The sequence below is a fragment of the Rhagoletis pomonella genome, unplaced genomic scaffold (assembly GCF_013731165.1).
Source record: "Rhagoletis pomonella isolate Grant_MI unplaced genomic scaffold, Rhpom_1.0 Rhpom_scaffold_00001, whole genome shotgun sequence".
NCBI classification, from domain to species: Eukaryota; Metazoa; Arthropoda; class Insecta; order Diptera; family Tephritidae; genus Rhagoletis; species Rhagoletis pomonella.
Window position 1 is genome coordinate 7,586,780 of NW_023458555.1, and position 26,654 is coordinate 7,613,433.

General features: G+C 37.3%; 3 protein-coding genes and 1 long non-coding RNA gene across 9 annotated transcripts; 3 read left to right on the forward strand and 1 right to left on the reverse strand.

Moving 5' to 3' along the window:
• Positions 1 to 453: 453 nt before the first annotated feature.
• Positions 454 to 15,560, forward strand: LOC118737640. 5 transcript variants are annotated; one of them, XM_036468316.1, is made up of 16 exons: positions 456 to 848; positions 920 to 1,154; positions 2,315 to 2,396; positions 2,465 to 2,517; positions 2,580 to 2,633; positions 2,700 to 2,788; positions 2,864 to 3,061; positions 3,118 to 3,268; positions 3,338 to 3,495; positions 3,789 to 3,847; positions 10,575 to 10,741; positions 10,835 to 10,881; positions 10,954 to 11,127; positions 11,200 to 11,233; positions 11,285 to 11,356; positions 11,686 to 11,897. In XM_036468316.1, the coding sequence occupies exons 1-16, from the start codon at positions 699 to 701 to the stop codon at positions 11,799 to 11,801; spliced, it is 1,839 nt and encodes a 612-aa protein (XP_036324209.1). In that variant the 5' UTR covers positions 456 to 698; the 3' UTR covers positions 11,802 to 11,897. The 5 variants fall into 5 exon arrangements, with proteins under 5 accessions (XP_036324199.1, XP_036324209.1, XP_036324191.1 ...); XM_036468306.1 differs by having other exon boundaries at positions 454 to 848; positions 3,133 to 3,268; positions 11,200 to 11,356; positions 11,686 to 11,898; XM_036468298.1 differs by having other exon boundaries at positions 458 to 848; positions 2,480 to 2,517; positions 11,200 to 11,356; positions 11,686 to 11,896.
• On the reverse strand, positions 3,590 to 13,907 carry LOC118737665. Its single transcript, XR_004992831.1, has 3 exons — positions 13,148 to 13,907; positions 3,894 to 4,013; positions 3,590 to 3,828 (listed from the first exon to the last, which is right to left on the reverse strand). It is a non-coding gene; the product is annotated as an uncharacterized LOC118737665 (long non-coding RNA).
• LOC118737634 (zinc finger protein 91-like) lies at positions 15,529 to 21,074 on the forward strand. The gene is made up of 8 exons (XM_036468277.1): positions 15,529 to 15,682; positions 15,738 to 16,122; positions 16,182 to 16,290; positions 16,348 to 16,613; positions 16,676 to 18,700; positions 18,780 to 19,447; positions 19,506 to 20,090; positions 20,157 to 21,074. The coding sequence occupies exons 1-8, from the start codon at positions 15,548 to 15,550 to the stop codon at positions 21,039 to 21,041; spliced, it is 5,058 nt and encodes a 1,685-aa protein (XP_036324170.1). The 5' UTR covers positions 15,529 to 15,547; the 3' UTR covers positions 21,042 to 21,074.
• Positions 21,075 to 22,174: 1,100 nt separating this feature from the next.
• On the forward strand, positions 22,175 to 26,645 carry LOC118737682. Of its 2 annotated transcripts, none has more exons than XM_036468386.1 (8): positions 22,175 to 22,894; positions 22,967 to 23,144; positions 23,200 to 23,341; positions 23,397 to 23,531; positions 23,593 to 24,010; positions 24,896 to 26,094; positions 26,179 to 26,333; positions 26,398 to 26,645. In XM_036468386.1, exons 1-8 carry the CDS (start codon positions 22,807 to 22,809, stop codon positions 26,528 to 26,530), a joined length of 2,448 nt encoding a protein of 815 aa, XP_036324279.1. In that variant the 5' UTR covers positions 22,175 to 22,806; the 3' UTR covers positions 26,531 to 26,645. The 2 variants fall into 2 exon arrangements, with proteins under 2 accessions (XP_036324279.1, XP_036324272.1); XM_036468379.1 differs by having other exon boundaries at positions 23,590 to 24,010; positions 26,398 to 26,643.
• Positions 26,646 to 26,654: the final 9 nt, after the last annotated feature.

Genomic DNA, 26,654 nt, shown 5'->3' on the forward strand with positions numbered 1-26,654 from the left:
TGATGACTTTCAAGCACAATTAAAGCGCAGTTAGTCAACGCCGTAGCGTAAACGTAGGTTGACGTACGTAGCAGCATATCAAATATACTGTTGATAGAGAGAGAGAGAAGCAACGGCAACGTAACGTTGGTGAGTTTTCGTTAAAGTGTGTTTGCATTGTTCAACATTTGCGTTCAACTCAGCGCAGGGTTGCACGAAAAAAAGTTGAATGGCTAAAAATATCAAAATATGAAAAAACATCAAAATATTCGCCATAAAAAGGTGTTTTCATTGAAGTAATATATTTCAAAGAAATTTTTATTTATTTTGGAGATAAATCTAATTTGTGGAAAGTGAAGTAAAATGAAGGGATGAAGTGAAGGCTTCCAAAGTGATGTGAAAAACTTCAATTGAAGTGACAGCGGCAGCACTGAATGGGGTAATTCGCGATCGTAATTGGGGGAGCGAACAAGGTAATTCAGTGTGATGTGGAAAAATGGTATAAAACTCTTTGAAGTGCTATCGATTACATCAAAGTTACAGTTCTAAAAGCATCGATTGATATCGGGCAATTAACGAAAACTATTGTGAGATACTCGTATTGTAAAAGAAGAAGAGTGTTTGCAAAAAATTTCAGTTTCAATACATCCCGCAATTTAACTAAAATATACGGATACTAAATATTTCATGTCTTAGGAAGCAAGCGTACAATCTACGAAATGATGCACATTTCCAAGACAGTGCAGCTGAAATGCCGTACTTGTTTAGATGCCACAGAAAAGAAGTTCCACTCTTTGAATGGCCAACTTGTGAAGGACGACCAACGAAAGTCTCTGGCCGAATTTCTGTGGGACATATCGAAAATGGATGTAAGCAATATTCAGATATGAATACTATATATGTTGTCATTTAATAAATATACGAATCCTACACTGAACAGAATGCTTCGGATAGTGCCAAAATGTTACCACAACAGATATGCGATAGTTGTTTGCGAAAATTAAAAATTGCATTTTCATTTGTGATGCAAGTTCAGAAGCTGAATGGGTGCATATTATCCAAGAATGATGAAAGTGCCACTGCGGATAAAAAAGAACATGCCCGCATGGACTACCATGATGAAGCTCCAGAATGTTTCGTCGACTGCAATACATCATTTTCGCAATGCCTGGAAGGTGGGTCGAAAGGGGTACAGTTCGATTATTTCTGTGTTCATATGGAAAAGTAGCTTATGTTGAAAGGCTGGCTTTAGTATAAATCGGCATTCGCAGCATACGATTGCGAATGACTCACTGGCGGTAAGCCGTTGAACAACTTTTAGCAAATAAACGTGGAAGAAATAGTTCCGATACTAGCAAGTCAATATTCTTATTAAGTCTCATCAAAAAATTCCTTGCCGTTTAAAAAATAAAGGGATTGCCGCATTATACTAAAGCCAACCTTTCGACATAAGCTACTTTTCCATACGAACACAGATTTGTACAATAATGTTGGGTTATTGCGTCCAAACGGATGACGCGAATCAAAACCGTACCCGTGTGGTTAAAGTACAAAATTTAAATTCAAAACAAAATTTCAAATTTCCGAGCACTAATTTGTTAATAAATTCGGTTAGAAATATGCAAGTTTTTGTAAATTTCCGCGGTTATGTTTTTGGGCGCGGCCGAGGACGCAAAAATACTGTGGTCAATGCTGCGGGAGTCCATGGCCATCAAAGCGGAAAGGTGTTCTGCGCCAAAATACTTTGGTCAGCGTACCCGGAGTTGGGGTTACTATTTTCAAGGCAGCCGAAAGTCGCCCCATGGTAAATCAAATAGCGGTGACTTCTTACAGTTTTGACAGTGCCCTCCGCCCTCACACCAAAACCATTGTACATATAACCGAACACTCCATAATAAGCTTGTTTCCAGAACTCCAGAATTTGCATATTTTCAGGATTTAGAGGAAAACCTGTTTCCACCATTAATAAACCTTGTGAAAGGTGGTGTGCTAGATCAGCTTTCCTGTAAAACCTGCAAATCCTGGAGTACCGGGAATTGAATACTGCAGCCGGATTCCAACATTTGCTATCGCTAATTCTGATCCCTAAAAATCTCCAAAAGAATAGCAGACGCCCTTAACAACACGCAACATCTTGTTGCATGCCCGCAAGGTGCCAGATTTGGCCGATTACGCATCGCTTGTGTTACTCTTTCAGGTTGTATACTTTTAGGCCCTACTGCTTTTCAGTTAAAGAGTTTTAGCGACGAAAATTTAGCGTAGCGATTGTCAGAATCCCACTGCTCCTCAACTAAGTTTACCAGAAGTAAATGCTTACTTTTATATATATTTTAAGATCCCATAGCCATTTCACAGCCACGGAAAAGGAAGTTTTCGTCGGAATATAGTAATGACTGGGAAGAAGACCACCAGGAAAGGTAAATATATATTAATATGTATATGTGTGCGCTTACGCTCATCGGGATACACAATTTGAACATTTAAGGCGTCAATATTTCAGTGAAGATTCTGCAGCTTCGAGCGCATCAGGATTAGAAGGTGTCTGCATACGTAGTTGCTTTATAAATAAATAATAACTGAAATTTAATATCTCTCAACAGACAATGTAAGGGATAGAAGAAACCCAAAATATTGTAAAAATGAATGCCACAAAGGTAACCAAATATGTATGTGCACTAATGTATATATAACGATTCATACGTATTATATTATTATTATAGAAATGAAATCCATGCTTCATGATTTGATGAACATACAGAAACAGATTAACACCAGAGTTAAAGGTGTTGTACTATATACCAACATTAATGTAAGTTTTAAATTAAAACGTATCTATCTATAATATGAAATATAATACATAAATGTAACAAAAATTATTTTACAGTTGCCTGACGAGGGGGAAAATACTAGCCAGAATAAAAACGTAGCGGGGAAAGACAAAAAAAGATTTCTATCAGGCAACCATAAGTCTGACCAAGGTGACCGTAGGGAATCGGTACGGAGTTGGTTCCCAATATCTTCCATCGAGGAGGCACTAAGAGTTGAGAGAAAATTACGAAGCCATGATTATGCACAAGATGTTGTAAGCAATTAATTATTTATTTTATCAAATTTTGCATTTATTCATATCGGAAGCAGATTGCTTATTTAAAGGGCATGAAAGGATATGGAGTTGGCGACGTTTTACGCTTTATTTTTAAAGATGATCTGGTAGAGCAATATAATCTCGACGGAAGACATGGAAAGTTGTCACTTAATAAATTTGATTCAATTTTAAAATGCGTTCAAAGTAAGAAGTTTTTCCAGCCATTCCATAAAAAGAAATATAAATTCAAATATATATTTTGTTATTTCGCAGCCATATTTTCCAATCTACCTTCCAATGAATTTTTAAGAATGGTTCGTAAATATGTAGAAATGTGTCATAATCGAAATAAGCAGAAGAGACGTAAATTGAGGAGAACACAAGATTTCACCGGCGAGGCAAAACAGATAGAATTTCGTGATGAAATAACGGTACGCATAACTTTATTAGGTACTGAAGTGGGGCTTAAAAGTAATCAACTGGGTAAAAAGACGGCTGGTAGAGAAAGTTAATTAACATAATTAATTGTGATTACAATAATAAGGCGATTTATTTCATTTGGTTGTTGTAACAGCATAACAATTCCCCAAAGAGTTTTTGGGGCACAATGCTGGAGTGACAGTCCTTGGCCAGATATGAATCTAGGTCGTTCTGGTGTGATACTTCTGGGCTACCCACTATATTCAAAAGTAGTTAAATTATTAAATACCACTTTAACGCATAGGTACACGACGAAAGTGCGAAGATAGCTCATACAGTTGCGGCTGAAATCAATAATGAAAGGTAATTATTCTATACAAAAATATTTATATATGGTTGTATTACGTACATTTGTGACAGGGAAAGTTAAAAAGAACATATCATGTAGAGTCCGACCGATTCCCAATTTTTGGCCCATGCCGATGCCGATTAATCGGTTGTAGGGCAAAGAATCCGCCGAGGCCGATTCCTTAAAAAAAAAAATACCTGAATATAAATTCATTCAAGAACAAATGTTTTTGACAAACTTTTATAATAACATAAAAAACATAAAAATAACATTATAAAACAAATAATTACTCAAGAATCTATTTACTTATTTATGTACATGTCTTCTCCTGGGTAAAAGATTGTCGTATGTTACGCACGTACGTATGACGCTTACGACAATCTTTTATCCAGGCGACGATATGTACATAAATATTTATTAAAAGTAGTATATCGCCTATGCATACTTATCATTGCAATACTTTGTTTAATAGTCTTTTTCTTATTCAATGTTTAAAAATAGTTCATTCGAAATCACATTTCTTAGTTGTACTCATATTTAGTAGTAAAAATATGGAGCTTCTGATGACTATAAAGGTTTTGTAGTGAATACAATTTGTTAATAAACAGTAACCGTAGATTTTTAATGATAAAAGTATTTTTGTAACGTAAACAATGTAATAATCCAGTGAAAAGAACCCGAAGGATTTAGGAATTCAGCAATTAATTTAAGGATAATCGTAACAATACTTACAGTAACGATATTTTAGCATTCTTTGGCTATTTCCCTTTCGTTTATTTAATGTTTCTTATTTTTTTATGAAAGCGTAGCTCGTTATCTAACAAAAACCATGTTATTAAAAATTTCAAACTTTTTTTTAAACATTCTGAGTATGCAGTTTTGTAGTCCATTCAATTATATTTTATTAAAGTGCAAAATTTAAGTAACTAGGACTTACTATTGATTTTTGTAAATTTTTGTTGTGGAAGGTGTTGCGAATTTTCTCCATACAAACAAATTTTCGAACATACTTTGTTTGGAAGAAGATGCGTGAACAAAAATTTGTAAAAAATCAACACTTACAGACTAGCCTAATATTCGCGGCTTGCGTTTGGGTACGCATATCGTCGAATTGGTTTTTTTTTGCGTCTCCCGAAATTGGCTTGCGTGCGTTTGCATTTGATTTCATTGAGCGAAAGGTCAAATCATGTCACGCAGAACAAAAATTGGAAATTGAATTAGCTTTATACTCACGCCGCACAGTGGGGCAAAAAAGGTTGCTGTGGACAAATCAATTTTGAAAGCCCAAATATGAATCGATTTTAAGTTTCTTTTTTTAAATAAAAGATAATTAAATTTTGCGTCTAACTATCCGTGGCGATTTTTTAAAAAAGCTCTGGTTTTTTTTATTTATTTATGTTGAAAAATTAAAGAAAAAAACTTTCACATTTGAATGCTTCCACTTTTTTGGAAAATACTTCAAATCAATTTCAAATGCCTGCAATTACTTAAAAAACTATTCATAAACATTTTGTCCACAGCAACATTTTTTGACCCACTGTGCGCCGTTCAATTTTGGTTGGTCCCATACAAGTTGCATGTGCATGAAAAATTTTTGACAATAAATTGGCGGCGTGCGTGAATATTAGGTTAGCCTGTTGCTTAGCTACTTCATTATAATAAAATGTAAAAACTGCGTACTAAAAAAATTTAAAAAATTTCAAACATCGTACAGTTTCATAAGTAAAAACAGAATCAGCCAAAAAAATGCCTACAGCTGAGATCACCTGTTTTTTGGCATGTGGTCTTATCTTTTACAATTTCTTTCATTTCTATTACAATTTCTTTTATTTCTATTACAATTTATTCAAAATACACTAACACACTGAACCAAAAACACCTACCAAACACAAACCTACAGCCTGTCAGAAAAAACGTTAAGAAGAAAAGTTACTTTACTTATCTAACTGTACGATGGTTTCAAATTTTGATGAACATTTTTTAAAAATTGCGTTTTTCATTAAAAACGGCCTCAAGCTCAATAAAAATTTGGTAAAAAGAATCGGCTAAAAACGGCCGATACTAGCCGATGCCGATTAATCGGTCGGACTCTAATATCAAGGGCTTATATTCAATACCCTCTATCTGCACTTTTCACAAAAATGAGATTCTGATATAAAAATTATACCTAAGACTTAACTGTCATTGGTGATATTAATGTTGCGTAACGCTTGACAGAAGAATTTACTATTAAATTGCAGAGTCAGAATTAACATCAGTGATGACAGGTAAATCACAGATGGGTTCTAATATTACAAAGCAGTTTTTGTGAAGATTTCAGGTAGAGAGTTAGTCAAAATAATAGGGTCAATAAAACAAACTGATATCATTGTTTGCAACTTATGTTTATTTATTTATTTTTAATAATTTTCATTTAAAAATGATATTTTACATGATATAAAAATATTAAGTTAGTTTCACTCATACTTTTCGTCAGCCATATTAGGGCGCTGTTACGCAGACGATCATATGAACTCTGGTCACCAGTTGTTGTTGCTTTCTCTAGCGAGTTTTTATAAAAATCTGGATTTTTCTTTTCGAAAATAGTTGGCAGCACAGCTGGTCATGCAGTTCAGTTCCCTCCAATTTTTCATTGTGCAGTGAAAGCAACAACAATTGATGTCATATCATAAGACCTCTGGTCACGGTGGAGAAAATACAGAAGGTGGCGCCGATGGCAACACCGCTAATCGGCTCTCAGTGAACTTTACAGAATCAGCTGTTTTGCTGACGTCACAGTCGAGATGACAGCAGTAGTGATTTGCTGAGTCAAAAATTTTTGAGTATTAATCGATATTCGGTACCGATTTAAAAAGTATCCAATGCTCCCGATACTCACCTGAAAGGCTTCTTCATCCGTCAAAGCACTTTATTTGACGCTCTCAGTTGTTAACTCTACGATGATATCACGCCAAAATTACTATCACAAATTTTGCTGCAATCGGCGCCATCTTGTATTCTATAATTTCCGGCATAACAGTATGTTGGTCAAAGAGAGTAAGAATGGAAAAAATGAGAGAAAAAGTCCGTGACCAGGGATTAAGAATGATATTCGTTGCGTTCGATAACAAAATTAGCCAACACCAGCCAACAATCAAAATCAAGAGCGTAAGCGAAAATTCTCTCCCAAAGAGAAGAAAAAGCAAAAAAGTAAACGAACAGGAAATTAGCAATCACTTGCAAAAACCGGAAGCAGAAGACACACCAGCTAACTTTGTTTATGTTTTATTTGTAAACAAACTGAAATTCATGTTGCCTCCATAGAAAAAAAAAGGAAAGTGAACGTTCAATGTTCGCCAGGAACATTTCTAGAAGTAAAAACTAGTTGGCGCTATCATAAAATCACATAGCAGGCAGCCAAAAAGCATATAAATACCAAAACTCGAAAAATGCAATGTTGTTTGTTTACAAAATATGCAACCATATGTTTGTGATCATACATATGTTTTCGTGATGGATAATTTTTGCTGACTAAAATTTTGCCAGTACAAAATGAACGCTTCTCTTGCATCAAAATGAATGCTTGCTCTCTCAATTTTTGTGTATTGGATAATTTTTTGTCGTTATCGAACGACATCCAGTAAAAATTTGGAAAAACTATTACAACTTTTTGACTTGTCGAACGCAACTATTCTCACTTTTTGTGTATTCTTCAATTTCCGTTAATTTAAATTCAGTTGAGTTTGGCACTTTTCAAGATTTTGTCAGCATAAATTCTTCTGGCTAAATCTGACTACTTCGGACTGAAGAGAGTCACTCTCACTAAGTGTTGCTCTCTCATTTTTGCTGTAATTTTCGAGTTAAAGAACGCTGTTTTGACCAAATCTGACTAGTTCGGACTTTTTCTGACTATTTCTGGGAGATAAGGAACGCAAATAATGTTAACAAAATTTTAATCTTTGTTTTTGAAAAAATAAATTGCCTGAAAGCCTAGTAAAGGGTAAACACACCAAAACTGCGACACTTTGGGAAGCTTATAACTTACCCAAAACGAATTCAATATTTTGAAATTCAAATACCATAAGCTGACCACATGACTTTAGTTGGACGTAGAAGAAATTTCATTTGAATTTGATTCCTAGTTGAGTTAAAAATGGCAACCGAGTTAGAAACGAGACAAACCATTTTGAGTTTATAAATGATCCGGCCTTAAGTACACGTAAAATTGCTAAAAAATTTAAGATTGCACTATTCGACAGTTTGCAGGGTTTTAATCGATACAAATAAGTTACGAGAAAACCAGGGAGCGGGGGTTAGCATGGTCAAAGTGATAAAAACAGTGCTCGGAAGGTCCTCAGTGCGTTTTCGCGAAATCCGAAGATTTTGTCGCGTTATGTTGCAAAACCCGTACGCAGATCGCAGATTTTCGTACAAAAGGTAAAGCGGAAAGCTTCATTGAGATGTTCTACAGCTCAAACAGCGCCAGACCGAGGAGCAAAGTAGAATGTTACAGCGAAATACCGCGTTCGGAAGTTGTATGAATTCTAAATTTAAAAATACAACTGCATTGTTATGGACTACGAAACCTACTGCTATAAAAATTCAAAATATATTGCAGGTCAAGACTTTTATACTGCTGCAAGTCGTCAAGATGCCCCTGAAAGTTGCAAGCTGAAAATGAAGTCCAAATTCCCAAAAAACCACATGGTTTGGCAAGCTATTTGATCCTGTGGCCGTAAGAGCAGCCCTTTTTCCCATCCGGGACAATGAATGATCAAGTTTATCGGGATGAGTGCCTCAAAAGGCGTCTTCTGTCATTTATCAACAGATCAGGAGTAGGCCACTGTTCTAGGCGGACATGGGAACCTGCCACTATGCCAAGGACACATTGCCGTGGTATAATGCAAATAACATCAAGTTTGTACCTCACGACTGCAATCCACCCAATAGCCCAGAGCCACGTCCTATTGGGGGAATATTGGTCAATTGTCAAAGAAATCTTGCAGAAAACAGGTGAAACAGTGAAAAATATTGAAGAGTGCAAACGAAGTAGTTGCGCGCATCGCGTAAAGTCGATGATGCAGTCGTGCAGAACATGATGGCGCGTGTGCGATGAAAATACCGATCACTTGTATATGGAGCAAATAATAACTAATATTTTAACATTTTAATAACATTTAAACTTCCAAGTTATATAATACAAAAAAAATATAACTTCAAAGCCTTCTAGTTTGTTTCTGGTAGTAATTTCTAAGTGTCGCAGTTTTGGTGTGTTCACCCTTTAGAACCCGAGAACAACGTAATAAGAAAAATGAATTAATCCTCAAGGTGGCGCAGGTGTCGATATTTGAAAATCCCGTTTTTATGGTCCGATTTTTTGATGACATCGTTGTTTTGTCAGTATCGTTTGAACGACAATCGTTTCAAAGTTATGTGATTCATACCCTGTTGGTTGTGCTTCCTTACTAATATTATAAATCCGAAAGTGAGTTTGTTCCTTTGTTACGATTTCACGCTTTAACTACTCCACCGATCATCATGAAATTTAGTGCACTGATGTCATTTAGCTCAACTTAAAATATAGGATAGATTTAATCTCGAGCGTACAACGGGGCGTGGCACCTCTCATACAAAGGAATTTTTCACACTGCATATCGCAGGAAATATTTGCGATACTGGAACTTGGTATGGAGTTATTTGAAATCATATTAAAAAATTGATGATAAAGTTGTGGCTTGAAAATATTTTGAAAGGGGATGCCACCTGTTTGAAAAGTCAAATTCAAATGAATTATTCGCAAGCTATGTATCTGAATAATTAAAATATGGGTGTCAAACGAAAAATTGTTAAGAAACTATTTGTTTCAATATTTTGAATATAATTGAGGCGTTTTACTGGGGTTGCCACCCGATTAAAAATTAAATTCAAATAATTTAAATGAATTACTTCAATATGGGTGTCAATCAAAATGTTTTTGAAAAGGGTTTTAGTTTTAAACTATATGAAGGACTCAATAGTCCTAGTGGCAATCCACCTGTTTTGAAATAATTCTACTTTAATTAAGGGAATTACATAATTGAAATATGTATCACAATACGGGTGTCAGACCAAATAGGTTTAATAAGATTTTAGTTGGAAAATATTTTGGAGAGGGTTGCCAATTGTTTTGAAAGTCGAACTTAAATGAATTATACTCAATTTACAGTGTCAAACGTAAGAGTGTTTAGAATTGTTCAGCTTGAACATGTTGAATCTTCTGAGGTGTATGAAGAGGGCTACCACCTGTTTTAAAACAAAATTAAAATATGTACAATTATATTGTAAGTTAAATGAGTTATTAGAATATAAGCCACAAATACTATATAGCAGGGATTACACATATTTGACAATTAAAATTTAACTTGAAGAATATGTATTGCAATATGAGTGTCAGACGAAGGAGCTTTAAAAAGGTTGCCAACTGTTAAGAAAGTTAAATTCAAACTATTCAATAATTTCAATGAAGTATTACAAGAGGTGTATCAATCGAAATGGTTAAAAAAAAAGTTTAAAAACTACCGCGTTTGGCGTAGTTTAAGTAATGTAGCACGTAGAAATTTCATACACTCAGCGAAGCGGGTGATGGCGATCCAGTTTTTTATAAAAAACTAGCAAAAGCTTATCTTTTTTTGAATTATTTTATTAACTTTCTCTGTGGCATACTAGTATTACAAACTATTAATTACCAAATGTATATCACCATATTCGTTTTTATAATTTAAGTGAGCAAATATATGATGAATTATTATATGAAGACCCATTTGTATCAGACACTCAGTGTAATGATGAAGTGCGAATAGCCTCATTAAAACCAGCAATTGATACTGAACGGTGTGGTAAAGGAACTCAACCCGCTATTGAAGCATCGCCACCAGAGAAACGTCGTAAAGGTAGTTAATCCTAATAAGTTACTGTATGACTTTATTGAATAGGTATATTATTAAATACATACTATAATGTATGCATGTTTTTGTTTTTTTTAGAAATGAAACATGAGCCTTTGGTTCTTGACAGTCCCGAAGAAAGCCAGGTAAGAGCAAACTATAAAACTAATAATTTGTTTAATTTCACTGGACTTGTAATTAATTTAATACATTTTTAGCTGCCTGGAGGTTCAGGCTGCAAGTCGATTTCATTCAAGTTAGATCGAACTAAGAGCAAAGGTAGCAAATCAACAAAACTTACGGAAATTTCCATGTTGTTTCCTTTATCAACGCATGAAAAAGTATGTGAAGTTGAGGAGAGTCTTAAGGACCCTGATTACGCTGAGAAAATTGTAAGAGTCTTTAGCTTACAATTAAGATTTACAAAATAACAGATTATGTGTTTTATTTTTCATGAAAATCAGCGTGGACATCTGAATGTAATGAAAGACTATAAAGGTGAGATCGAAAAAGTACTACGTTGCAGTTTCAAAGATAATATCATCGCAGATTATAATTTGGAGGGTATTAAAGGGAGACGCTCATTTCGGAATCTACAACTCATTTCAGATTGCCTTTATAGTAAGTAAATGTTTTAATAATTTTAAATGTGTCACAACTCAAAAACAGGATTTTGAGCTAAGGATGTAGAATTAATGTTATAATTCTCACTTAAATTAAATAAAATCCAGAATAGTTCCCGCGTGAGAAGAGAATATGCACCTCCAGTTTCTGCGTGGTGAGAGTAAATTGTAAACTTTAAAGGCTTTTAAAAAACAGCGTTTTTTTTTTTGAGATGTGACATTATTTTAGCAAAGGAGCTTATCCTTTTTAAAACTTAACATTTAATTCAAAACAAATGTTATTGGCGAAATCGACACCTATGTATATGTATATATATTTTTCTTCAGGTGTATTTCCAGAAATCACGATGTTTGACTTCTCGAAAGAATTGCGCAGGTATATCTATATGAGTCACAACAGATATAAGCAAAAAAAATTAAAATCGAAACGTCATTTGTTCTAAGTTCTGAGAAATACTTCGTAATTAAGTTTCGAACATGATTCAATAATAAATAATTATAATAATAATTATTGAATCATGAGTTTCAAGTACTTTTATTATTATTTAGTGTAAAATAAAATAGAAACCTCCGGATATGTATTTCTGTGTCAACGTTGTGGAAAGTTATGTTGATTAAATTGTTTTACTGCTTCTCGACTGTCACCACGAAAGTCGGCTCTGTGTAATCGGGACGACCCAGCCTAGTACTGATTACGCTATTACACCAAAAACACGAACAGGTAAGGCTATAACTCCATGTTAAAGTTGCAACGCTTTTAAAAAGTTTGGTATAATTCATTTGGAAATTGAATATTGACTTCAGGGCCTGGACTACGAAAAATGTTTACACTTAGAAAGATACAAAAATGGGAGGACATTTCGATGGCACAGTGACAGATATTGGGTAGACAGAGAGACTAGTAGGTCTATTGTGGCCCCAGCTCATCAGAACAGCTTAACTAGCCTCAGAGACGCTATAAATTTCAGAATAGATCCCTTGAGAAGAGAGCGTAGGCGTTCCCCGTTGTTGTAACAGCATACAAGCTCCCCATTCTGTGACTAGATATACGTACATATGTACATAAATATGGGTCGTTCTTGTTACGTAGACCCGACTGTCGTGGGAGCGTACGTGTTCCTCTCTTCATCATAAGTGCATAGGACTCCTCTCCTTCCTGCTTGCACCGGCCTCGCACTTCAGAAGGAGGTGTAATGGAGTCTCCTGGGCAGCGTCACAAAAGCGGCATACAGACTTCCCGTAATGACCCTTAGTTTCTCCTTAGGGCGACCCACGAGTAGCCTATACTGCAAATAAAGGGCTCAGGTCCTATCGTCAGCGGCCACTGTGACGTAGCTGCTCCGCCTCCTAATTTCCCTCGATTCACATGTGTCCTGGTATCCATAACAATTGGATATTATTATACTCTGAAAGAGCATCAGGCCTCTACACATTCCAAAATCAAAGAGGACTTGACCTCGAAGGATGAGAGAGACTTAAGAGCCGCCTGACTATCGCTTGCAATGAGTACCTTCTCGCTTCGATAATTCTTTCAAATGTTGACCTCATTACACAGCCTGTTGACCCTTCGATCTGAGTACATATTTGTATTTATCGCAGTCGTTTTCTCGGCATTTCTCTTAGGTTAACCTGTCTGAGCCTCAGCTCCAAGTTCAAATTGGATAATCCTGTGTTCAGACAGTGAGGGCCCAGGTGAGACCCACCACTGAACGATCAGAGGGCTGGGCAATCTGCTGCTGAAAGCATTGTCGTGTACTTCCTCTAATGATATATTCTAAGAGGCACTCACCACTACGGTTTGTGTCCGAGCTGCCCCACTCCATATCAGGGAGTCGTCTCCTGCCCCCAAATTCTTTTAGCTGCTGTACTGCAAGGGATGGCACGTTGGCGTTGTCCCCCGAAAACTAGGCTGCGGCCAAGACTACCATTACTGTCAGTATCTGGTGGCGTCCTGTGTAAGAATCTCGGTACTGCAGAAATAATAAAATTTTTTTATTCAGCGCTACACACGCTCTGGGCCTCTCACAGGAGATGTTCCAAATTACTTATTACTGTTGTGATTGAGGCCCCTAACTTGGCTTCTGTAGGTCCACGGCTCCTGTATTAGTAGAATTTCCCGGTCCTCCGTGGCAACCCTGGTAGCATTGCCCGCAGAAGCGACCAAAGCATGGTGCAGGTTGACTTGAGCTACTGCTAAGTCTAGTGTACTCATAATTGGGTCTCGTCGTCGATATCCGCAAAGAATTTTTGGGGGCGCTCGCAGGAGCTGGTTCCTGAGGGCGAACGGGTTGCTGGTTGGATGGTAGGATTGTATTCGACGCAGTCGCTAGAGCAGCAGAGGAGTCAGCTGCCGCGTCGATTTGCATGTCTGCCACTCTGAATCCTTGCTGCCTATCGTACCGGAAATTTACGTTGAAGCCGGCCGCTTTTCAAGCGACGCTTAATCTATACCCAGATTGAGTCTCGAGACCGTAAAGCGATGGTTATAGGCACCATGGACGGTGCGTCTGACTCGCGAGTCATCTGTGTTCGATAACCAGCGAAGATCGAAAATCGAATGTAACTCATAATAAGGGCCAATATATTTGGGGTATAATTTTTTAAACAAACTGTACATATTTTGCATATTTTCTGTAATAACCGTATTTGGTAAAAATATATTATACGGTGACTGATATCACATGTAATGTAATTCTTCAAAACTGACCCCCAAAGGTGCTTTCAAAAATATAAACATATAGGCTGCATTTCTTTATTCATTCTGAACGTTTAGAATGAAAAAAATCGTACAATCGTACAAAAACAACATTTACCGTTGGTATGAACTCCTTGTGCCATCATCAGCTTCTTTATCTCTTCATATTCGTATGTATATGTATACCCTGCATACCAGGATTTCAGAGTATTCCGAAGGGTTTCATATATTTTTAAAAAGTTTTCTTTAAAAAATCGTAGAGAAATTTTTTGACTAGTTCTTGTAAACCGCTTCATATGTTTTTTTTGAAGAATCGTAACGAATTTCCGATACTCTTAAAGATTTCGGGAGCATTTGTTTGCAGGGTATATATTTACGTATACGTGTATGTATACGCGGAAATGTAAACAAAGCAAAACAGGCGCTAATTTGACACAAGCGTGCTTATAGGAAGAAGCATGGCTTCTATCGCTATCACCTGTAGTTGATACGCCTTGACCCTGTATAACTTGTCCTGTTTTTAAAGTGAACTGGTATACATTTAATGACCAATTTGTAATGTAGAAACCAATACATGAAACGAGCAAAATATCAATATTTAGACAAACCCTTAGCGGAAAAGGACTCAAATAAATGGGGTATTTATGAAAAAAAACATCGATAGTGATTGAAAAACATCGTTAGGCTGGAGGCGGGGGGGGAATAGAAAACATCGATACTATCGATAGTGCCTTCGATTGTTTTCCAGTTCTACCTCAATCAGGGATGGAATTCCAAAATTTCAAAATGTACCTAATGGAATGCAAAAATAGTGCCAAAAAGGGTTGAAAGTGCCCCAATATTGAAATCGCTTTCTTTTGAGGCTTTTTGAGAACCACATACATATGTATTTTTAGAAATAGTATTTTTAATGACTTCATTGAATTATTAGAGTAAGATCCTAGTAAAATAACACAATATTCCAATTACGAAAGGGAAAAACACTGAAATATAGCTACTCGGACCTGGTTAAACTTATACACATCTATGTGCGAAATAATAGCAGTGCGACATTTTGACCAGATTTGACTATTCTTCTTTACATTGAATAATTTTTATTTTATTTTATATAATGACCCTTATTTTACTTTCTAAGTGATTTTAATTTTCACTTTTCGAATCAATGACTAATATATGAATGTTTGTTATATACTGGCTAAATTTATAAAATTTATGTTTGTGCCGAAACTGAATGAATTGTGCCAAAAGTGCCTCTGAGAATGAAAGAACCAAAAATGTCACTATTGTGCCTACTTTTCCCTCACTGACCTCAATCCTAGTAGCATCGAATCGATGTTTGCGCGTTATCAGCGATTTTCGTCGAGTATTTCTAGTTGAACATATTTAACATTTGCACTAGTGTATAAAATTTCGCTTATTTTCATAGTTTACTCCAATTAATCAGAGAAAATCACTAAAAACGTAAAAGTTGCACGTTGGCTAACTGTGAAAAGAATGGCTTCATACCAATGTCGCACCTGCCGTGAGGCAAATGTTGGCAATTTCTATTCACTATCAGATCTTTTGGATGAGGAGCGCTACCCCAAGAAGACACTTGCAGACTTTCTTTGGGATGTCGCAAAAATCAATGTAACTAAAAAGTTTCTGCTTCCAACCCGTATTGAGTGAATATAATTTATTTTAGAATAAGTCCGAAGAGGCCAAGCGTTTGCCCCAACATATATGTGGAGGCTGTTCACGCAAGCTAAAAAATGCATATGCATTTGTGGTACAAGCGCAGATTGCCGACAAAAAGCACTTCGCTAGCTTGTATATAGAAAATATCTCGGCTAATGTTGAGAAAGAATTGGGTGGAAATCATAACGATTGTCTGTTGGAGGCCCCTATTGATATACCCTTAGGACAACCGGAAATTAAGAAGGAATCTGATTTCCATGAGGAAGATGATGGAGGTGGTACAGAGAATTTAACCGATGTCAACAAAGAGGCAGGAAACCGTGCAGATGATGTTGGTCAGTTGGTAAAAGAAGAAGTGCACATAGAGGCGGATGCAGAAAGTATCAGCTCAGGTGCGGTGTCATTCTTAATATTAATTTTGTTTAGTTACTTAAATTTACGTATGCAACAGATGACAGCACAGGGATCGATCCTATAAATACTGTGGAAACTAGTTGGAATATTGATAATACAGAAAATGATTTTGAAAATCAGACGGTTCTAAAAAGTGACAAGGAGGAGTAATTTACGTAAGGCATATCTTAAAGCTTTGTTATTACACCATTTTTTGTTTTTAGTGAGACTCCACCAGTGAAACGACGTCGTGGTAGACCTCAAACTACTTTAACATTAGACTATACTTATCGCGAAGAAGACGCCCGATATCACTGTAATAAATGTGAGAAAAGCTTCGCTTGGAAAAAAGATGCAGGGCGACATATGAAAATACATTTAGGTATTTTTCCGTATGAATGCGAAAAGTGTAATCAGCGTTTCCAGCGAAAAGATAAATTTGACAAACACATGAAGGTACATTCAAAAAACTCCACTGGCAATACTACAGGTAAAAATGCTATATTTTAGATCAAAGTTTATAAATGTAAAATAAATTGATTTCTCAATCAGAAGATGGCAAGGAAGTCGTTGAATTAACCTTGCAACAGAAAAGAGACGAGGAAGACACCGAGACTAGTGATGATCAGAGCGATGAAGATAGCGATTTACCGAGACGCCGCCGTGCTAGACCCCTTTCCACAAAAAAATTGGAATTCACATTTTCCAATGATGATGGGCGTTATCACTGTAATAGGTGTAACAAAGACTTTGCTTGGAAGAAAGATGTTGAACGTCATATAAAAAGCCATTTTGGTATTTTCCCATACGAGTGTAAACAATGTAACCATCGTTTCCAGCGAAAAGATAAGTTCGCCGACCACTTGAAGACCCATTCAAAACCAGAGGCTGTAGTCAAACGTTCACGGCCAACAGTGCGGGCAGAGTGGAACTTCGCAGAACGCCTTTACACAGAGCAGCGTTTCCGTTCGGTTGAATGCAAACTCTGCACTGACGCTATTCCGAACATTGAAGCTTTAAGGCAGCACTTGCAAACACATAATCAACCAGATTCTTTGTGCTTAAATATTGAGGGTGAAGTAGTTCAAGAACTTTTTCCTAATTCTAATGGCGATATTGGTAAAATTAAAGCACAAATATGCAAAGACATCAAGGATCAGCGCTACGCAAAATATTACGCAATTATTAATGCATACGGTTACGAAATGGCTCTTAGCGATTCTGATTCAGAACCTAATCCAAATGAAACGAAATACGAATGTGAACTGTGTCATGTCAAGTTTGCACGCAAGCATCAACTATTCCAGCATTCAAAAACGGAACACGCACAAGAGAAACTGCCGCATAAATGCAACGTTTGCAAGTTAGAATTCGTCAGTGCTGCCATGTATGAATTGCATGCACGGACCCAGTGCAGAAGTCGAGATAAAAAGTACCAATGCCTTAAATGTCCTGGCAAATTTGTGTGGCTACAGAACTTACAAGGTCATAATTGCTCTAATCGTCTCAATGTCTACGTGCCCAAATGGCCTGATAAGCGCAAACGACATCTATTGCAGTGCAATTTTTGCGATAAAACGTTCCGTTATGCGACAGATTTGAAACGACATCAAGAGACACATAACTTAAACAGTCGCTCGCATGTGTGTGCTATTTGCAGCCAACCTTTCTTGAAGGCAGAAAATTTGCGACAACATCTGCGTCAGGCGCACGAGCAAATAAAACGTCGAATTGAATGCTGCTTATGTACAGAAAAACCGAAAACACTCGCTCAACTCCGGACCCACTTGTCACAGCATTCGGATGGTTGGACTGGCATTCGTTATACGGAGGCAAAGTATTTTAAGGTACATTGGCCGCAAGGTTGCCGCGGAAAAGAAGGAGAGGTCGAGCAGAGTATTTTAATTGATTTTGCTGGACAAAATTTAACTAACTACTATTCGGCTATGGATGAGAGTGGCAACGAGTTAGATTTGTACGACTCTGAGACTGATTTGGACTTGGAATCAGGCACTTCGACCAGTGAGCCACCCTCGTCTATCTCTTACACGTGCGACCTGTGCGGTCAGGTATTTTTCAGGAGAAAACGCATACTCCAACATCAACATAGTGCACATGCTGAGGAGAAGCAACCATTTCCACATTCTTGTACGCGTTGTGATAAAAGATTCATTTGCGCGGGCTTATTGGAACAGCATTATAAGCGCGACTGTGGCAACATATATAAGCGTTTTGATTGCCAGCGTTGCTCAGCCCGCTTTGTGTGGGAGGAAAATCTCCAACACCACATGCAACGCCAGCACATTGATCCGGAGCAGCAGATAAGTCGACAGCTAGCCAATAAACTCCAATGTGACCAATGCAACAAAGTTTTTGTTTGGCCAAAGGATCTTACACGACACAAGCGCATACATATGCCCGACGATGAGAAGTTTGAGTGTCTATACTGTGAACGAAAATTCTATAGAAAGGACCATTTGCAAATTCACTTGAAAACGCATGGCGCAGGCGGTAGCATGGCAGCTGCAACTACGACCGCCATTGCTAGCAAACGGGAGCTTAATCGGAAGGTGAATGGTAAGAAGTATCAGTTGAATAAATGCATATATGTGTATATATTATGAAAATTCAACTATTTTGTTATTATATGATTTAGCGGTCGATCCGCATCTTTGCCAACCGAACGGCTTGAAATGCGTCCAATGCAAAATATGCTTGTCCAAGCACACCAAAATAGCCGATTTACGCATACATCTCTTAGAGCATCAAAGTAATGTCTCTTTAACACAACATGTTACAACAAATTCGGAGTTATCTTTACTTTTCTATCCCGATGAGGCACCGATGTCTAAGGAGCTGTTAATGGCATGCATGAAAGCTGATATAAATGCCGGTCAATTAGATCGATTTTATTCGATCACCAATGAATTGGGCCATGAGTTGAGCATTAGCGGTTCTGATACTGATGATACAGATTCGGACTCCGAACCTGATGAAACATTAGATAACGCAACGGGATACAATGTTCGCCATCCGAGACGTTCAACGTACAATTGCGATTTATGTAAATTAACTTTTTCGCGAAAGTACAAATTGTTTGCTCATCAAGCTAATAATCATAGTTGGGAAGAGGCACCACATGTTTGCCAACATTGTCAAGCGCACTTCTTATGCGACAAGCTCTTACAGTCGCATTACCGTCACCAATGCAAGAACTTGCTTAAGCGTTACGTGTGCCGCAAATGCCCGCAACGCTTTATGTGGAAGGAAAATCTAAAAATGCATTTGCGTTCAATGCATCCGGACAGCGAGGAAGTGAAGAAGGTATGATCGATGAGCTCCTTAAATTTGGTTTATTCATTTCACTTTTCTATTATGCAAGGTGTTTGCACCCAGTTCCTTCGATTGTGAGGAATGTTCCAGAAGCTTTCAGATGCAGAAGGACCTAACACGTCACAAGTTGACACATCGCCCTGATGCTACCGTTTTTCCTTGCCTCTGGTGTCCACGCAAATTTTTTAGAAGAAGCAATTTATATCTGCATATCAAGCGACATGGCATATTATCGCATCAATTGAGCGCTGCGGCCTCTCACATTACTGCTAGTAAAGGACCAAATGGAAAGAAGCAAATCCAGTGTCGAGTATGTAATATACAGTTCAATAGCTTGTCTACTCTACGCGAGCATATTCGACAAGAGGCGTCGGCTTTGCTATCTACGCACCCAAATTATAATTCCCAGCAAAATTATTCGATTATGAATGAGTTAGGTTACGAATTGGATATCGATGATTCGGATACAGATGCAGAAGACAATGAAGCTCAGCCACCTAAGGCATACAAGTGCCAAATGTGTGGGTTGGTTTGCAAGAGACGCTATGAGATGGGACAGCATCAACTATCGATGCACAAACACGAACACATAACACTCCAATGTGAAAAGTGCATTTTCAGAACTGTTTCGAGTGTAAGTAAGAAGTTCATTGCAGTTCGGTCCCTACTTCACACAACATTTCCAATTTAAAATTTACAGGATATCATGGAGCATCATTTACGCACACAATGCAATAACACCGAAAAACTACATCAATGCACACAGTGTTCGTACAGGTTCATGTGGCCCGAGAATTTGGATATTCACGTGAAGTTGGTGCATCCACAACCGTTGGATGAAGGCCAGACCACTGTAGCCGTTATAGACGAGCCTATCCCTTCGGGACGTATTGAACCCGTCCCGCCGCAAGAATTCCATTGTGATAAGTGCGAACGTAGATACAATCGTAAAGATCGACTTTTTGCGCATATAAAAAAGATGCATGGCCCGGAAAGTGATGGTCCCAGTTGCAGCAAAAATGTATCTACAAATATGCCAACAAATACCAAAAAAGCCACACCGAAAGAAAAAAAGTTTCTCTGTGCATTTTGTGGCCGCGCAGTGAGCTCATCGTCAAACTTGATAGTACACATGCGACGACACACTGGCGAGAAGCCATTTCAATGTGAGTTCTGTGACAAGGCTTTTCCGCGATCCTCCGATTTGTCTTGTCATCGACGAACGCACACAGGCGAAAAACCGCATCGTTGCACCGTTTGCAACAAATCATTTTCACGCTCGTACAAGCTGCAGACACATATGCGTATACATTCTGGCGAAAGGCCATATAAGTGTACCTTCTGTGAGAAGAGTTTTACGCAATCCAATGATCTAGCACTGCATGTGCGCCGTCATACCGGTGAACGCCCATATGAGTGCAATGTGTGCGGTGAGGGCTTTATTCAAGGTACGGCTTTAAAGAATCACCGTACAATTACAGGGCATTTCAAACCAGCCGAAATGCCGGATATGTCGATGGACGAAGAACAGCCAAGTAATTTGTTACAATTGGATGAACAGGGTAACATTTTAATACAGTTGTAAGAGCACGAGTTTAAGTTAACCGCGCAGATATATGTATAAAAAAAAAATCGCATCGATAATGATAATAGTATGATTGTGGTTGCTCACGCTCGCCTGGTTATCAGGTTATCTGGTTAAAAATAATTTTTTCTGTAGTGTATTTTATTGTTGTACAACAACATGCTTGCCTTGTTATCAACAAAATACACTACAGAAAAATTAGTTTTAACAAGATAACCTCTTAACCAGGCAAGCGTGAACAACCATAATGTAATTTTAATACTAAGTGCATTTTTTTGCAACCGAGCTACAAAAGGACACTTGCCTAACAGGCCTATTCTGCGTTGGTAATACAAATTTTGTTACCGGTTAGTATAGTTACTGTCAATTTTTAAACCCTTTTCATATTCTCCACACTCTTGTAACCGGTAAATTTTGTTACCATCTCATGAGCAGGTAACAAAATATTGCCCCGTGAAATATGCAACACCAGAATTTCAACAAAGCTCCATAGCTGAATTGCTGAATAAATTAAAACGTTACCAAGGTAAATGGAATTGCGGTTTCAAGAAGTGGTGACAATTGTTGGTAACAAAATTAGCTTGTTACAAAATGTTCGGTTACAAGCAGAATAGCCCTGTAAATGACGAAATACACGCAAAGCAACAACACAAACTCGGCTATTTATCCGAGCTCAGCCAGTGGAGCTATTCTCAAAGGAGTTAGCGACAAATATCGTATTGCTATCTCAACCCTGCGGCATTCATAACACACGTCGGCAACTTGCGATAGCGATTCGAAAACTGTCGCTAATAGGGAATTCACATGAGGCGATTTTTCAGGCAACTTTTAGTTGAAAGCAACAATCGCCTGGTGTAAACGGCCTTTAAACTAATCGCTTTAAATTAAGCTGGTCGGCTGCCTACTTTCGTTCAACTTTTGATTCAACTATTCGCCTGTGAAAGTGGAATCATGCAAATTCTCTAGATGGAGAATAGCCACACAGGTCGGTTAAAAAATCCGCGACCTGAAGCGTAGTGTTAAGTGAAAAATTCATTGTTTACTTCTTACAACAAAGATGGCGTCGCGATTTCGGCAGCTAGAAAATAACTTTTTTCGTTCTTTCCTTCCCGCGTGGTCTTGTGTCTTTCGTTCATGGAAAAAATTGATCTTTGTGAATTGTTAATGGGAAAGTGGAGAGGGTGGCGAATATATATTACGCAAATACCTCATAATTACCCATTTAAATAGGTTTTTGTATTTAAATCCCGTTAAACTAATTACATGTTTCTTACCAGCTACCAACAGAGTTGCATAAGTAGGTACCTAAAAGAAAATTTTATCTGAGTTGAGCGTTCTTTTTTCGCTCGCTTACAAAAAAAATGCAGCTACTAAATATTTAAATTTATTCTGAACATAAATTAACTATGTACAATTATTATGTATTGGTATATAAATAAAAGTTTAAATATCATTCAGACTTGATGAAAGTATGAAATTGATTTCCGACTTTTTGGGTCCTCTCAACTTGATCGCATATTTTGTGAAAAATTCATTGCCATCGGTTATGCTAATTCCCGTCTTCAAATGCTTTACAACACTGAAAAAAGTAATGGTGAATACACCCTTACTTAAAAAGAAGAATTAACTCATTCTATTGCCAAGTGAGAAATTCGAAAAATTCGTTATATCTTTGTGATTCAGTCGTATTTTGTTGGATATTTCATTATATTTTTATTAATTATAACGTGCAAGATAATAATTGCAAATATAGTACGTGCATGCAATGAGTAACCCGGCCTTATCGGCTTCCGAGAGTGATGCTTCAGAATGCGCCGACAATTCATTTTGCATATTTTTGCATTTGGTCGAAGGTGGGTTTAGTCAACACAAAAAGTGGAAGTTGTTTTAATCCTCAGATATATGTATATTTCATCTCTTGTAAGGCATTGGTTTGCATCGACGTGATGGTATTGGCGATTTTGCCGAGCGTCACAAGGATAAGGTTATCCTTACAGCAACGCTAAATGGTGTAAAGTTCGAGGTGGAAGGTCACTCCACGGAGACTGTGACCATCTTCAACAGCAATTGCGTTTGGGAATGCGAATTGAGTGATATTAAACGGTATGTTTATTAAAGATTAGTGTTGGCATTTTATTGAAGGTTGTATTGTATGTAGTATGAAAACCGACAATCGGCCAGTGAAAGTTGAGATATTTATCAAGAGTGGTCGAACGGAAACTTCCCCTCGTCGCGGCATTGGTTCTTTGTTACTTCCTATTAGAGGAGTTCCAGTAGTCGCGGCTTTAAAAAATCTACAAGTAAGGATATTAATTCACTCAATCATAACAACGCACTTTTTATACATTTATTTAGTTAAAGCTACATTGGCATAAACTTAATGTGATGAGTTCGGAATGGCGGCAAAATAAACCAGAAATTTATTTACTTCTGGTGATAGTCAAAAAGAATCTTCTTGAAAATGGGCAATTTGACGTATTAATGGGCAAAGTAAATCTAAATGTTGAATATTCAACAAATACTTAATAATTAAAGTTTTTTGTTGCAGAAGAAATGCGTGCTAAATGATGGACTTTCTCCAAAGTCCTCCGAGACATCACTTATGTTGCAATCGCAAAGTAATGTATATGTACAGCTTTTGGAACAAGTGGGTCTCATACAAGTGGGCAACAACCCTGACGTTGATTGCGACATCTTCAACGTGTCATTAACTTTTAAACAAGTGAAGAATCTAATGATGGTATTGGAGATGGAACAGAGCTACAACCGCAAAACTAATGTGTTTGTTTTTCACTATGACTTCCTGGGAAGTGCTTCTCAACTAGAAATGGTCGTGAATCAGTCTGATTGCTACACCATCAATGAAAAAATATCCCTTAGCTTCAAGTCGTCCTTGAAGAGCTTACGCACTTATTTTCAACGAATTTTTTATATACCAATAAGTGTTTATATAAATGGCGCTGTGGTGGGTGAGTCCGTTTTTTACGAATCAAGTTAAATCGTCTATAATACCAATTAATTTTTAAGCAAAAAACAAAACCGATTTCAAATTTAAGATTATCGTTAATTTCTTCATCATCCAATAATCGGAGTTAAACCTCCACGTCTAAGATAATACACTTTCTTTAAAAAAGAATTATCGCAATTGGTTGACGTGGTCCAAAGTTATGATAACCTTTTCCTTTTTGTGGAGTCGGTTAAAAATGAAAATGATTGGAGGGAGTGAAAAAAACGGAAAATATTAAAGAATAAAAGGATATCTTTTTATTTTTGCTGTATGTGTGTATGTAGATATGTATGCTTAAAGTACACAACCGCGTATCAACAAAATGCAAAACCGCGTAAGTGAGGTTGCATAAATCATTTTCTAGAGAGTAAAAGCACTCATATTTCAAAATAGTTCTCTTTTTTATAAAGCAATCGCATTTCTGGCTAGTATATTTCAGGACGAATGGATAAGGATTGAGCCAAGAGCTTGGTGAGCAAATCCAATTTTTGCCAGCAAACGCGGTTTTGCAGAATGACTTTGTACTTTAAACGACGATATACATATATCTATGAACTTCTGGAAATCTTAGTTGTTGTTGTTGTTGTAGCGGCTACAACAACCCCGCCCAGATCGGTTGGTATCTCAGTCGTTGTCGTCAAGTTCCACTAACGGCAACCCTAGGAAGCGTGCAGCTTCTGTGGGGTTTGTCCACAGGGACAAGGCCGTTAGGGTTGTCGGGTTTCTTAGTTAATTTGTGTGGTTAAAAAATACATATATATGTATATGAATATGTTTATTTATCGTTTTCGGAATAAGCAACCGACTGAATAATTACTAATTTATTTTTTCTTTCCTTGTTACATAGCAAATTATCGATTGGATTTCTCAAGGCTCTTACCCGACGATTCATTTTTCAACGCGACTAATGTTTTTAGTAAAAATGGTACATTTTATTTCGATCGCATAAATAAGATAATAAGCCCGCGTGCTACAAAGCCTTCGGTGGATTTTATATTTTGTGTGCAACTCGTAACAAGCTACTCCAAAAAGTCCAGTTACGAGCTAGTGCCGATGAGTGAGGCATATGCATCGTATAAGATCGACGATAAGGGTTCTGTCGATATAACAGAACGCTATCGAAACTTGGATTTCCCCACTACAATGCAACAAATGCGTGCCCCTTATGATGTTGGCCAAATAAGCAATCGTAATTTCAGTAACTATGAAATTTATGAACGTAATTATATGAAAATGCAGGCCGACGCTGTTATAATTGGACACGTCTTGGAACAAAATGGGGAATTATTTGGTCGACCATCAGAAGATCTTTCAAAGTGTTCGATCACGGGCAAGGATGATAGCAAAGATTCCTTAACAAGTCGTCAAAGCAAGGCAAACGTTGTCACCTGTTACGATAAGCAGGTTTTCCATTCGAAAGGAAGTGTTTTAAATGATGAACTGTCAAGCAAAGAGACTCGATCCGTCGGAGTAAATACCGACCCATTGGATATAGATCCCGAGGAGATGACAATAAAAATAGTTCAAGAGCTGGAAGATTGGAAGGCACAGCAGATGGAACACTTCATTCGAGGTTTGGAGCAAAAAGAAATCGGCTACTTGGCTGAGCTCGATAAACAATGGGAGCAACAACGTTCAATTTTGCAAGCTAGATTAGAAGCAAAGTTGTCCGAATGCGAAAAACTGAATGCGAAGCTTGAACTGGCCCATGCGGAATTAAATGCGAATGCTCTTAAACATCAAGAGACTATTAGTATAGTGCAGACCGTGAAGCAAGACATAGAACGAAGTTATGCGGAGAAATTTCAGCAGTTAGATGACGAGATGCAACGCCTTAAACATGAAATACAGCAGCGGGCGACAGAAAGCGCAGAACGCGATGTAGAACAAACACAGCAGCAGACACAAGCGGCGGAAGCCAATGACTTAGAGTTAGACGAGAAGCTACAAATGAAGATGCGAATCGAACAGTTGGAAAAGCAATTGGCGGATATGGAGAAGACACATTTCTCCGCCGAGCAACTGGCGTGCATGTTGGCTGATTTGGTAAGCTGTTTGGCATGTAATATTCTTTTATTTTTTGTCTAGTTTGGATATAAGCATTCAGGTAAAATAATTTATTTCGTACAGCACAAACAAACAGAACGTTTTGCAGATATCGAAAAAGCCAAGAACTTCTATAAAGTACAGTGGTCAAAATCAACAAAAGAGTTGCACAAGTTAAAACTGCATTTATTGAAACAACAAGGGAAAGCAATGGAAGAGAAAAAGGATGAAAATATTGAGTGAGTTTAGCATCGATTGCAGCTTAAATTCGGTTTGTGCTTGAATATTTAATTTTTTTTTAAGTATTTGCTTGGAGGAAATTCTCGAAGAGGAACAAGAGGCCTTGAACAGTGATCGTAACGAATTGAAGTATATAAAGAATTTACTGTATGATTCATCAGAGTCTGCGTCAGATGACGAGTTAAATGCCGACTAGCCAATATTCAGTTACTATTTGGCTTTTAGATATTTGTTGTATCAACTAAACAAAATTGAACTGTGATATTTTTATGTAGGTACTATTTTATAAACTTTATATATGTAAATGCATAGGATAGTTT